This window comes from Salvelinus fontinalis, chromosome 3 (assembly GCF_029448725.1).
Source record: "Salvelinus fontinalis isolate EN_2023a chromosome 3, ASM2944872v1, whole genome shotgun sequence".
In the NCBI taxonomy this organism is placed as follows: domain Eukaryota; kingdom Metazoa; phylum Chordata; class Actinopteri; order Salmoniformes; family Salmonidae; genus Salvelinus; species Salvelinus fontinalis.
Window position 1 is genome coordinate 40,627,685 of NC_074667.1, and position 13,740 is coordinate 40,641,424.

At 42.5% G+C, this 13,740-nt stretch overlaps 2 protein-coding genes across 5 annotated transcripts in view; one reads left to right on the forward strand and one right to left on the reverse strand.

Moving 5' to 3' along the window:
- Positions 1-4,110, forward strand: part of LOC129848036 (rho guanine nucleotide exchange factor 25-like) — a 60,131-nt gene extending 56,021 nt beyond the window's left edge. For 3 of the 4 annotated variants that reach the window (XM_055915559.1, XM_055915558.1, XM_055915561.1), the window contains 2 exons: positions 640-747; positions 2,782-4,110. In XM_055915559.1, the coding sequence (XP_055771534.1) occupies positions 640-747; positions 2,782-2,898 (225 nt within the window). In that variant the 3' untranslated portion in view covers positions 2,899-4,110. The remainder of the gene's footprint in view (positions 1-639; positions 748-2,781) is intronic. The other variant, XM_055915560.1, reaches the window with a different exon arrangement.
- A 1,044-nt stretch (positions 4,111-5,154) lies between these two features.
- On the reverse strand, positions 5,155-7,927 carry LOC129848082 (transcription factor Sp5-like). The gene is made up of 2 exons (XM_055915562.1): positions 7,412-7,927; positions 5,155-7,024 (listed from the first exon to the last, which is right to left on the reverse strand). Exons 1-2 carry the CDS (start codon positions 7,484-7,486, stop codon positions 5,867-5,869), a joined length of 1,233 nt encoding a protein of 410 aa, XP_055771537.1. The 5' UTR covers positions 7,487-7,927; the 3' UTR covers positions 5,155-5,866.
- Between the last annotated feature and the right edge of the window lie 5,813 nt (positions 7,928-13,740).

The window sequence follows — 13,740 nt, forward strand, 5'->3', positions numbered from 1 at the left end:
CGAACACTGTGACAACGCCTACCTAAATATGACTCTTAATTAGAGGAATGCCAAACACCTGCCTCTAATTAAGAGCCATACCAGGCAACCCAAAACCAACACAGAAACAGAAAACATAGAATGCCCACCCAACCTCACGTCCTGACCAACTAACACACATAACAACTAACATAAATAGGTCAGGAACGTGACAGCATCTCCATTTCCACCTCATTTTGTGGGCAGTGTGCACATAGCCTGTCTTCCCCTGAGAGCCAGGTCTGCCTACGGCGACCTTTCTCAATAGCAAGGCTATGCTCACTGAGTCTATACATAGTCAAAGCTTTCCTTAAATTGGGTCAGTCATAGTGGTCAGGTATTCTGCCACTGTGTACTCTCTGTTTAGGGCCAAATAGCATTCTAGTTTGCTCTGGTTTTTTGTTAATTCTTTTCAATGTGTCAAGTAATTATCTTTTTGTTTTCTCATGATTTGGTTGGGTCGAATTTTGTTGCTATCCTGGGGCTCTGTGGGGTCTGTTTGTGTTTGTGAACAGAGCCCCAGGACCAGCTTGCTTAGGGAACTCTTCTCCAGGTTCATCTCTCTCTCCCTCTCTCTCTCTCTTTGTTATTCAATCCTCTTTTATCTTTTATCTCCTTCAGTCCCCACTGTATCTTAGCCCTGCGACACCCCGTCCCTCCCATCTCCCTCTGACCAGCCCTCAGCAGCTCAGCAATGGCCTGCGCCCCCCTGCCCAGCACAGCTTGCAGGTACTCAACCACACTGCAGGGAAATACTACTATCCCCAAGTCCTATTTTGAGATTGACCACAAATTTCTACAGAAACATCATTGATTTACAGTACAGGAAAGTGTGAGTTATTTAACTTAGGACTCACCACCATGAGTAGGATCTCTGTCATTAACCTCCCAAGGCTCCCATAAACTCTTTCATCACTTCAGATCACGAACAGATCAGCAAATAGTTTAGTTTATAAATAGCTCTTTACTGTTTTATCATATAATCCCCCTGGACATTGGCCTGGGGTTGTCGTGGTTGTCAGTGCTAAAGGGAAATGACTGGGGCAGCCCTCTCCTCTTTCCTAATGGAAGATATCCTGTTGTTGTTCCCAGCCAGGGTTACAATACTAACAGCACCCTGGCAGGCTGTCACACTGATATGTGGTCAGTTCCTATAAAAACACCATAGAAGCCATAAAGCAGGGGTAGGCAACTAGATTCAGCCGCAGGCCAATTTTTTGTTGGAGCAGATGGTCAGGGTGCAGGAACATAGTTATAATAATTTGTACACTGCAAATTGATCACAACTAAGGCAGCAGGTAGCCTAGTGGTTAAGACCGTTGTGCCATTAACGCTAAGGTCACTGGTTTGAATCCAGAACTGCCAAATCTGCTGTTCTGCCGTTGAGCGTTAACCTCCAACAACAACTGCTCCATGGGTGCCCATGACGTCGATTAACCCCCGCACCTCTCTGACTCAGAGGGGTTGGGTTAATGAAGAGACATTTTGGCTGAATGCTTTCAGTTTTACAACTGACTAGGTATCCCCCTTTCCCTTCCTTGAAGCCAAAAATAGATTATATTGGAAAATAACAATATGATCACATATCTCTTTTTTGATTTATTAATGGGAATAGTTGAGAACAGATGTTTCAGTTCCTGGGGATAACTAGCCCAGTGCCCTGGCTGGTAGTTTATTTTATTTAGCCAGACTCCCCAGGCTGTATCACAACCGGCCGTGATTGGGAGTCCTACAGGGCGGCGCACAATTGGCCCAGCGTCGCCCGGGTTAGGCTTTGGCAGGGGTAGGCCGTCATTGTAAATAAGAATTTGTTCTTAACTGGCTTGCCTAGTTAAATAAATGTTTAAAAAAAATAAATGGGGAGGAAATGGGTTTGATTACAGGACTCCTATCAGAGAGGCTTATCACGCCTGTTTCCACACTTCATTTTAGTTCCTCCTCTGTCTCTCTTGTAGATAGACAAATAGAGAACCCTTCGGGCCTTTGAAAAAAAGTTTAATGTTGCCCTATCAGTGGGTAGATGGGGGGTATTTGAAACTCTTCTGGGGTATTTGGAAACCTACAATTGATATAGAGGTGAGAGGACTGATATCATTCCACATCATAATCGTATTTCCTGCAATAGGTTGATTTAGGGCAGAATGCTAAGTGAGTTCAGACTGCAACCTTGTACTGCTAGAGGGCAGTAAGGTCACTCTTCCTGTCTCCACCCAGGGTTGATGCAAGGACAGGATCTTGCTTTTGAACCACTCAACATACCACCACCTTTGTCTTTCCTCTTTCCTCTCTGCAAGGCTAGGCAGGGTCTTAATAACATGTTACTGCAGTGGGCTAAATCACACAGTGTTTCTTGGTAGTCTTAAAACTACTTTGAAACAAAAGTATAAACACATGGTTATGGGCTTAAAAACAGGAATACACCTGTACCATGTCAGATATAGAGTTGAAATGTATTCAATTTTGAGTTTGCATCCCAATATTACACTTTATATACGGTACATCAAAGAAGAGGCAAATATAACAAAACTGTTTGACATAGAAATTAGAAGCATTTTTTTTTTTTTTTATGTTTATTAATTATGAAATCATGAAAATAATTAATAACATTCCACCCATGAGGCCATTAGGTCATTTTACTGCAGGAAAGGGTTTTAAAGGCTTTGATATAAATGTAATTGACATATTAAGCCTCTTGACCCTAGTATGACTTCACTATGTGCATGTAACTGAACACGCTGCCTCTGTCTTATCCTGTCTTCTCAGGGTGGTATTGACAGATACCATGGACCCATGCCGGGGGAGGGAGGAGATTATGCACCAAATCACTCTGGCAACCATGATCAGCTGACAGATCTCTCTCTGCATGAGCATGAGTGCTGATGATGTGTGATGACCTTTGGCCTCACATACTGAAAGCTGCCCCTAGATGCTGATATTAGTTCAGTTTTGCGTTATCCCCAGTAATGGCTAAGGTTCGGTTTGGGCGATGGGGAAGCTGATCCTAGATCTGTGCCTAGAGGAGACTTCACCCTGGAGTTAATGAGTGGCAGGCTGAGAGACCCCTGGCTGGGGGCCTGCGGCGGGGTCACTCCTTGTGATTACCCTAATATTGCTATATTACTATTACTATGGTATCTCTAGCTTGTAATAAGGATTATTTTGTGGGTATTTCTGTCATTATATTATATTTTCTACTATTTTGAAACCTCTACTTACTATTGTGATGTGAGAAGTGAAGCAGAATTGCAGCCTCTATGGTGTTTCTGTGAGAGAATTGGAAAAGTAACCAATGGTCTCTGATGTTGACAGTGTGTGTGTGTGTGCGCATGTTGGTATGTATATGTGACTGGTACATTGCATCTGTGATGCGATGGTAGCTGTTCACACTGCAAATACAGTACAGTACCCCTAAGTTTGTCAAGAGTTTATACATGATTGAACTTCATATGGTGACATTTTGAACACAATTTGGTTTCATAAAGAAATTATAGACATTTGGGACCGCTTCTTAAGTCGCCAACTATTTACTGTTGCTTTATCTTAAACAGGCGAACCATATTACCATTATGCCACTGCTACGTGTGACAGCTTCTATCACTTTGTACAAGAAGGGAAGCAAAGACTAGTGGGCGATAATGGCATGTCTATTCTCTGTCTCTCTTTTTATATAGCTTACCAGTATGCTCCTATCCTGAATTCATCCTCGTCACTATTTCATAAAGCAGCCTTTGGGTCAAGAGTGTTGACATACAGTAATGACGTTGTAGTCCTGATACAGTTTTGAAATTTATTGTGGGACGGAATCTGTCCAGGAGTTGAGCAGCTGCAGTCATGATTGTCTACTCTATACATACCAAGCAGCGCAGTAATAATTGATACGTTTTCCTTCATTTTAGCGGCTATTTTAACACTGCCATTGTTCCAACGTTATCTGAAGAAAACACACGGAAACTCACACAAAGCCCACTCATAGCTGAAGGAGAGAGAGGAAAAGGGAACAAAGATCAAGGGGTTGTTCATCTGTCAATGTCATTATGAATGTAAATAATATTCTGTGGGACTATATCAATAAATAAAACATGCAACACAGCACTGCTGTTTGTCCCCCTATCATTATTCTGATCTTGGTCATGGTCATGTTATAAGACTGTCAAAAAGGAACTGATAGTGAGAGTTCTTATCCTGAAAAACTCGGAACGTCCTTGCCCATTTCCTTCATTTAGCCTACACACTAACTGCTGCCTTTGTGAAATGAATACTACCACTCTCAACAATCCCACAAAAACAATACAAAAGTGAACAATAGCACCAATAAGTGCAATAATTTGATGGATTTCGCATCAAATGGAACAACATTTCACACATCCGTAGGTGTTTGCTTGCGGTTCATTTTGCCTACATGACAGTCCTTGGGGGAGTGTACTGGATAAATACTGTAGGTATTTAGCGCCATCAAATGGTGAGTTGAGAGACAACTTTAAATGCTCAATATAGGGCTCCTGGTGGTAGATTGCATTTGGCTACCTGAGGATAAAAGATGCTCACACACATGTTCAAATATAGCTTTTCAGGTGGAATGCTGAGGTTTCTGGCAATGTATGTCAGATTTGGCAAGAATTGAAAAAATGCGAACGTAGGAAGGGTGGGATCATAAATTGTCACCACGGCTAAATCAAAGGACACTGGTATCTGCTGGGGGCCAATAAACAAGGGAGTTTCTTTCCTTGTTAGAGCTCTCTGTTGCTATACCTCGACCCATACAGAGATTATTAACTGGCTAAATAGTAACTGCCAACATTGCAAAACAATCATTTAATCTATCATTATTGAAAAGTGTTATCTTTTTTTGTTTTCTTTGAATGAAATCAAGCTGTTTTTTACTCTAACTTAGTTTTGCTTATTTGAGATTTTATGCTCATGTAATGTAGATCAATGTCTATCGAATCACACTACTTTTAAAACTTTCTGGCTACCAAATTCCAATTAATTTGCAATGTCATTTATCCTATGCATATCAAATTCATTCATAAGATGTTTTATAATTACAATACAAATGTAAAAAAAATACACACTTAAAAATAAGCCAATAAGCCAATAATTTGAATTTATCAAAAATAGAAGGCTTAATTAATAGCACAATAAATTCTAGTGTTTTTTTGTTTGTTTGTTTTATTTGACAATTTAAGATACATGAAAAATGATATACCCGGCAACAGATACTCATACCACAAACTGTCTAAAATATAAACACCATAAAGTCAAAAGACCATTGTGGTGTAGTTAGTGTTTATTATTGAAAACTGTAACACTGAACAAACTCTGCTGGCAGACTGAATGAAAACAACCATAGTAAACAGCATTATTTCCATGAATCTTTGTACTCTGACTTCCTCTCTGATGTCTTTGGTCATTCTCTGAGACCACTTATCTCCATTAGGGGTCCATGAGAAAGGAATATTCAATCACCTCAGCCCTCCTGCTTTTATTGCAAGTCTCCACAGAGGCAGGCAGGCATGCTGAACAGAACGGCCTCTGAAGATCACAGGCCTCCTGCTGGTAGCCCGGGGACAATGCTGGCTACAATGACCATGACAAACACATTGTCAAGACAATGGTTTGACAGTGTAAAAGTTTGTGTGTTTGCAAGAAGTCGCTTTTTTTCAAGAGAAAGGCCATTGAATCACTGATCTGCCCTTGACTCTCAGTCTCCACACTGGCCCTCCTGTCTTTCTGCTCTTTCTGAGGGTCTCATCACCTGGACTCCACACACACAGAGACTGGCGCTGGGGGTCTCAGAATACAGCACACTGACTGTGAGTCCCTTGGCTTACCTCTCTTGGTCTTTTCTCTACTCCTTCTTGATGTTCCTGTCTGGTCCTCTGCTGCCACCCGGTCGCTGTGGAGCCTCCTGCTGGGGGCCCTGGCTGTCCCTTGATTCTGGCTGTCCCCTCTTACCCTGGTGGGTCTTCTCGTGTTTTGCTAGGTGGTCGCTCCGCATGAACCTCTTCCCACATGCCTGACAGCTGAAGCGCTTCTCCCCCGTGTGTGTGCGCAGATGCCTCTGTAGCTCGTCCGAGCGTGTGAAGTTCTTCCCGCAGAAGAGCCAGCTGCAGAGGAAGGGCCGCTCCCCAGCATGCCAGCGCAGGTGGGCCTTCAGGTGGGACGTCTTCTTATACACCTTGCCACACTCGGGCAGGTGGCAGATGTGGAGCCTCCTCCGGCCTGGTTCTTCTGGGTTTGCTGGAGCCCCTGTGCCTCCAGAAGTGGACTGGCAGTTGGGGCACTTGCAGCGCCTGCAGCGGCGTGTGGAGCCCAGCAAGCCCTTGGATGAGCCCTGGAGGAGGGCCGGGATCTGAGGCTGGTGCCCCAACACCAGCTGTCTGCCCAGGGCAAAGGGGTGAGGGTGGTGATGGTGGGGGTGGCTGTGAGGTTGGTGATGGCCATGGGGGCTGCTGGTGGTCTGTGGCAGGCTCCACCACTGCTGACCTTCCTCTGTATACCCACCAGGGTGGTAGGGGTGTCTTGTTGTGGAAACTTGGAGGAAGTTAGGAAAGTTCTGCCCAATACTATTGTTCTGGTGGTTGAAGTATGGGGTATGAGAGCTACCCTGGACCTGAGGAGCGAGAATCTTTCCTGGAGAGAGATCAAAGGCGTAGGCAGTCGGGGTGGAGGAGGCCTCAGCCGGAGGGGTGAGAGGCAGCTCATGGAGGTGGTGGTGGTGGTGGTGGGGGTGAGGGCCCAGTCCACTCTGGATGTGGCCAGGAAAAGATAATTTTGGCACTGTCAGAGTTGCCACCTGTTGGACCCCAAGACTAGAGCTCTGGACCACATCCCCGCCCCACAGCTGGAGCATCCCAGTCATGGAGCTCATGGTCCCCTCATAAGGATTGTGTTGCCGCTCCTGCCCCACTCCACTGCCTCCCAGATGGGCTTGGCCACAGGTTCTGGCCAGGAAGGAGGATAGGGGATGGGGCTCGTTCTCAGGAGAGGAGCTGGCTATGCGGTGCTGTGGAGTAGAGAGAGAATGGATGTTAGACATGCGGTACACTATTGAATTTGATACTCTTGAGTAAAAAACAAGATACAAAATCAATATATTACAGTGATTACCGAGAAACAATAGAACAGTGGTGACCTTTAACAGTGGACTATAACATTTTTATTTCTAAAATATATGTTATACTTTTTCTATGTATTTAATGAACTAAACTAAATTAACAGTAAAATACTGTTAACAAATGAATAAAACATACGAATTCCTAAAAAGATACTGGGAGAAAATGAATCTATTATTGCACGTGGCACTTTCAAAATGTACTCTAAAGTAACACTGAAGTGTCTCTCCTATACCAAATTTTCTCCAAAAACATTCCAAACATATTTTCCTCCTCACCTGTAAGAAAGGTTGTAGAAAGTGATCGGTCCCCGGCAAAGCGGCCATCAATTTTTGTGTCTCCACTACGCGCATCTGTGGCCAAAGTAGCTTTTTGACTGGTCGCAGCGCACCGAAACAAAATCTTATCTAGAAAACGAGATTTTGCAGTGTCTCAATTCTCATCCAGTCAGACTCCTTTACTGAAAAAATAAATAAACCCCATAACGTGTTCTGTAAATTATCGTGAAGAAATAAAAATACCATAGAATAAAAACAGATTGTAGAAACAATTCCAAAATCCGGGCTCCGGTGGTATCCCTTCTGCAAGCTATCTCTCCCAGTAATTTTAGGTGACAAACTTTCAGCAACCTTGTCTTCACTGATTGCCTCGAACGCTATATCCTTTGAAGTGCGACGAGACCAATCGACACATTCTTGGCAGCATCTTGTTATGGAGAGATGTCCTCTGCGGGATCCCTTTCACGAGTAGGCCTACAGAAAAGTAAGAACTGTGTGTGCGTGTGTGTCAGCGAGAGAGAGAGAGAGAGAGAGAAAAATTATTTTTTTCTCCCCCACTATTCGTACTACAACTATTTGCACACTGCTAAAACACTGTAGGCTACATAGATGATAATATAACGCTTGAAATGTCTTCATGTTTTTCTAACCTTTTTAGTGCAATGTTTACTGTTAAGAGTTAAATATTTTTTGGTTGATGTTGTTAAATTTGTTTCTTCTAACTTTTGTTTCTTGTTTATTTCACTTGCTTTAGCAATGTAAACATATGTCCCCTATGCCAATAAAGCCCTTTTGAATATAAATTCATATTGAATTGAGAGAGAGAGCGCGAGAGAGCGCGAGGGGTGGGGAGGCAGGGGGGACAGAGAGACAGACAGAAACCTTAACGGTATTTATGGTTTACCTAGATAGGCTAATTTAAATGAATGGCCAAACTATCCACAATTTATATTTTTATGATAAGGCTAATACCTTCGGCCTACTACCAGAAATTAGTTTAATCAACATTGTTTCCACACCATTTCAATTACAACAACAAGCAATGTGAGGACGTTAAATCAACGTGGAAAACGGATTGTATTTGCTAAAAGTCATCAATGTAAGGGGATTTTTAACTTTTAACCTAAATCCAATGACAGAGTGAACTTTTTTTGTTGATTTATCGTTGAATTCAGTTAGTTGACAACTCAACCAAACGTAAATCAAAACTAAATATTGAACTGATGTCTGTGCCCCTGGTGGGGTATGCCTACTAGGCTGCTACTTCATTGCAAGTGTTTGGAAGTGATTTGAGCTGGTGGTTGACGTTTTTGGGGGTTTCCTTCTTAATTCTGTATAATAATCCAGGATCAAAGAGCCCCAATAGCATCTGAAAGTCAAGCAAACTGAAGGTTTTCCTCCCCCTGACGATCTCCCTCCCACTGGTTCAAGTGAAGGCCAATATCAAATCGTATCGCAGATGCAACATTTTCTACGTGGTGACCATTTTGCTTCTTCAAAGAGCTCTGCAAGAAGTGTCAAGTTACATTTGCAAAGCAAAGTGCTTTAAATTTACAATGGACTTTATTTGCTTTCGATTGAGCCTATTTTCTGGCATTTGTATTAGTTGTAATTCTTTACTAGATAACTATGACACCATATTTCAGGAGCCAATAACCATTGTGTAGTTATTTGTAAATTTATTCTTCCATATCTCTTTTACCCGCATTTTCATTTCAAGATGTATCCTTCGAAATTGATATGACAATGGACATTTCATTGTAACGGATATATTAGGTATATCTAGTTTGCTTCTTCTGTCAGTCCCAACATCTCTATGGCATCCCCACATAGACCTATATCTAGCTCTACACTAAGGACTGTGATTTGACAAGATGGTCCTCTACACTAAGGACTGTGATTTGACAAGATGGTCATAACAGATGTGAGGGACAGGCTCCCCCTGTGCCAATAAACCTAGAGAGCCATTATTAGCTGTTCAAGACACAGTAATTGGGCACAGTTAAGAGGCCATTATGTTATAAATGATGTTTTATACATCTTATAAGCCCATAACTGCCGTTCGAAACATGATTGTTTTGATCGTAAAGATTTTTATAATATAAAAGGTAGCTAGTGGAAACCAATTCTTACGGCATATAGCGCGTTGATTCCCGCGTGCACTGATTGAGGGACGAGCGTGGCGTAGGAGTGACACCACCATCTATGTAAGACAATGGAACAAACATGTATCACACCAGTGGATAATACAAACCCTTTTGGCAGATTTCTTCTACGTTTGTCATGAATTTTTCACATAATTGGAATATGGAAATTAGATCCAATAGAAAATGTTGTAAATTATGTTTAGAGGTTATTGTACAATATGCTATAAGATGTTTGATTCACAGATCCATTTATGGATAAAGCCAAGCAAATAAGAACCAAGCAGAAACTTGAAGATCAATATTGAGGCAGTAGTGCTGGGTCTCATTCAGACAGGCGTAGCGGTGTGTTTCATCATCGCTACAGAGGATGTCAATTACATTGCTTCGCATTTCCTGTCCCACTGCCACCCCCCATCCCCTCCAACCCCTCTCCTTCTAACTCGTTTCTCTCACTGCTCCCAGATGACCGTCTTTGAAGTGCTAACGACTCTCTCTCTTCTCACTTTGAACTGTGAAGCGCACAATGCTCCCGTGGTCGTGCCCAGCGTCCCCTGTCTCACACCGTGGCGCGTTGAGCTGTTGCTCTGTGCTGCGGAGCATCATTTAAATACACCTGGATCCAGATGGAGCTCCCAGGGATCATTAGAAACAACCTGGATAGATGTTTTTTATTTAATTTCTTATTTAACCTGTATTTAACTAGGCAAGTCTGTTAAGAACAAATTTTTCTTTACAATGACGGTTTACCAAAAGGCAAAAGGCCTCCTGCGGGGACGGGGCCTGGGATTAAAAATAAAAATATAGAAATATAGGACAAAACACACATCACAACAAGAGAGACAACACAACACTATATTATTTTATTATTGTTTTTTATTTCATCTTTATTTAACCAGGTAGGCCAACTGAGAACAAGTTCTCATTTACAACTGCGACCTGGCCAAGATAAAGCAAAGCAGTGCGACAAAAACAACACAGAGTTACACATAAACAAACGTAAAGTCAAAAACACTAAATAAAATAAAAATAGAAAAATCTATGTACAGTGTGTGCAAATGTAGAAGATTGGGGAGGTAGGCAATAAATACGCCATAGAGGCAAAAATAATTACAATTTAGCATTAATACTGGAGTGATATATGTGCAGATGATAATGTGCCAGTAGAGATACTAGGGCGCAAAAGAGCAAGAGGGTAAATAATAATATGGGGATGAGGTAGTCTGGTGTGCTATTTACAGATTGGCTGTGTACAGGTACAGTGATCAATAAACTGCTCTGACAGCTGATGCTTAAAGTTAGAGAAGGAGATATAAGACTCCAGCTTCAGAGATGTTTTTTTTTCTGCTGGAGCGCGTGCTACGGGTGGGTGTTGCTATGGTGACCAGTGGGCTGAGATAAGGCGGGGCTTTACCTAGCAAAGACTTATAGATGGCTTGGAGCCAGTGGGTTTGGCGACAGATATATAGTGAGGGCCAGCCAACGAGAGCATACAGGTTGCAGTGGTGGGTAGTATATGGGGCTTTGGTGGTTTGTTAGCACAGTGTCCAAAGAAGGGCCAGATGTATACAGAATGGTGTCGTTTGCGTAGAGGTCGATCAGAGAATCACCAGCAGCAAGAGGGACATCATTGATATATACAGAGAAAAGAGTCTGCCCAAGAATTGAACCCTCTGGCATTCCCATAGAGACTGCCAGAGGTCCGGATAACAGGCCCCCCGATTTGACACACTGAACTCTATCTGAGGAGAAGTTGGTGAACCAGGCGAGGCAGTCATTTGAGAAACCAAGGCTGTTGAGTCTGCCAAGGCTGTTGAGTCTGATAAGATTGTGGTGATTGACAAAGTCGAAGGCCATGGCCAGGTCGATGTAGATGGCTGCACAGTACTATCTTTTATCGATGGCGGTTATGATATCGTTTAGGACCTTGAGTGTGGCTGAGGTACACCCATGACCAGCTCAGAAACCAGATTATATAGTGGAGAAGGTACGGTGGGATTCGAAATGGTCAGTGATCTGTTTATTAACTTGGCTTTCGAAGATTTTAGAAAGGCAGGGCAGGATGGATATAGGTCTATAACAGTTTGGGTCTAGAGTGTCTCCCTCTTTGAAGAGGGGGATGACTGCGGCAGCTTTCCAATCTTTGGGGATCTCAGACATAAAGGGAGACCTAAGACAACAACATAGCAAGGCAGCAACACATGACAACACTACATGGTAGCAACACAACATAACAACAACATGTTAGCAACACAAAATGGTAGCAGCACAAAACATGGTACAAACATTATTGGGCACAGACAACAGCACGAAGGGCAAGAAGGTAGAGACAACAATACATCACACAAAGCAGCCACAACTGTCAGTAAGAGTGGCTATGATTGAGTTCTTGAATGAAGAGATTGAGATAAAACTGTCCAGGTGGAGTGTTTGTTGCAGCTCGTTCCATTGGCTAGCTGCAGCAAAATGAAAAGAGGAGCAACCCAGGGATTTTAATATTTAAAAAAAAATCGAACTATTTAACCTTGTGTGTGCTTTGGGGACCTTTAACAGAATGTGACTGGCAGAACAGGTGTTGTATGTGGAGGATGAGGGTTGCAGTAGATATCTCAGATAGGGGGGAGTGAGGCCTAAGAGGGTTTTATAAATAATCATCAGCCAGTGGGTCTTGCGACAGGTATACAGAGATTACCCGTTTTTACACAAGAGTATAGAGTGCAGTGATGTGTTCTATAAGGAGCATTGATTGCAAATCTGATGGCGAATGGTAAAGAACATCTAGCCGCTCGAGAGCACTCTTACCTTCCGATCTATAAATTATGTCTCCGTAATCTACCATGGGTAGGATTGTCATCTGAATCAGGGTTAGTTTGGCAGCTAGGGTGAAAGAGGAGCGATTACAATAGAGGAAACCAAGTCTAGATTTAACTTTAGCCTGTAGCTTTGTTATGTGCTGAGAGAAGGACAGTGTACCATCTAGCCATACTCCTAGGTACTTGTGATAGGTGACTACCTCAAGCTCTAAACCCTCAGAGGTAGTAATCACACTGGTGGTTATGTCCATCATCCATTTTATATGATATGTTATGAATTTCAGTTTGTATGATATGTTACAAATTAGCTAACTGTATGATACGTTACGACTTCCAATTATTTGTGGCTAATGTTAGCTAGGTGGCTAATACTAATGTTAGTTAGGTGGCTATGGTTAGCTAAGATAGGGGTTAGGGCTCGGGGTTAAGGTTAGGAATTATGTTATAGGGTTAAGGTTAGGGTTAGTGTTAGCTAACCCTTCCACAAGTAGTTACAAAGTAGCTAAAAAGTAGTAAGTAGCTGCAAAGTTGCTAAAATGCAAAATATGTTCGTGATGAGATTCAAACACGCAACATTTGGGTTGCTAGACACTCATTATACACCTGCCATATACACCTGCCCATCCACCCCGACCAATCACTCTACTTTCCTTAAGTAACCCTCTGTCTTATGTAACCATTCCAAATCTAAGATATCATATTCATTTGAGTGTCCTGGATTACATTTACTATGTTACATCTAGTCTATGAGACCAGGCTGTTAGAACAGGCTGGGTGGAGGGGTAGCACACCACATCAACAAACAGGCTTTCATACCTCTCTCTCTGGCATTAATGAGAGAGGTCCTGACTGAAATGTTGACATTCCCTCCTTTGGCACCTTCAACGTGAACACTTGATTCATGTAGTCAGTGAATGAGAAGATGAAAATATGGTTTTGTTGTTTCTTCTTCTTGATCTCAAGCTTCTGCATGTGATGGTTGAGAATGCTTGGGAATGGATTGGTTTGTTTTGGAAACCCTCTGGCACTGCCCACTGTCCAGACAAAAGAGATTGGGATGTTATGCATCTCCTGAATTAGAAAACTTTATGGCCAGTTGGATTTTTTGCTTGCTGTGAGATTATACACCAAATACATAAGTAGACACACTCACTCACAGAATTGAAAAAGTATGCATAATGAAAATCATACACATGGGCATTAGAGGAAGTTGGGAACGACAAGACAAGAACAGTTTACAGAAAGATTGCAGTCTGTCTTTAGTGTGAAATCCATCCATTCCCGAGGGAGTATTCAGAACCTCATAATGTCATAACTGCCCAGCCTGAATGGCCATTCTAAACCAGATCAGCCTGTAATGTTCCCAGCTGCT

What these genes read in the sequence shown, in the direction of transcription:
- LOC129848082 (XM_055915562.1), bottom strand. Translation starts at nt 7,486, where the DNA reads ATGCGCGTAGTGGAGACACAAAAATTGATGGCCGCTTTGCCGGGGACC. An exon ending in TTCTACAACCTTTCTTACAG is followed by an intron (nt 7,025 to 7,411) that starts GTGAGGAGGAAA and finishes TCTACTCCACAG; the next exon opens with CACCGCATAGCCAGCTCCTC.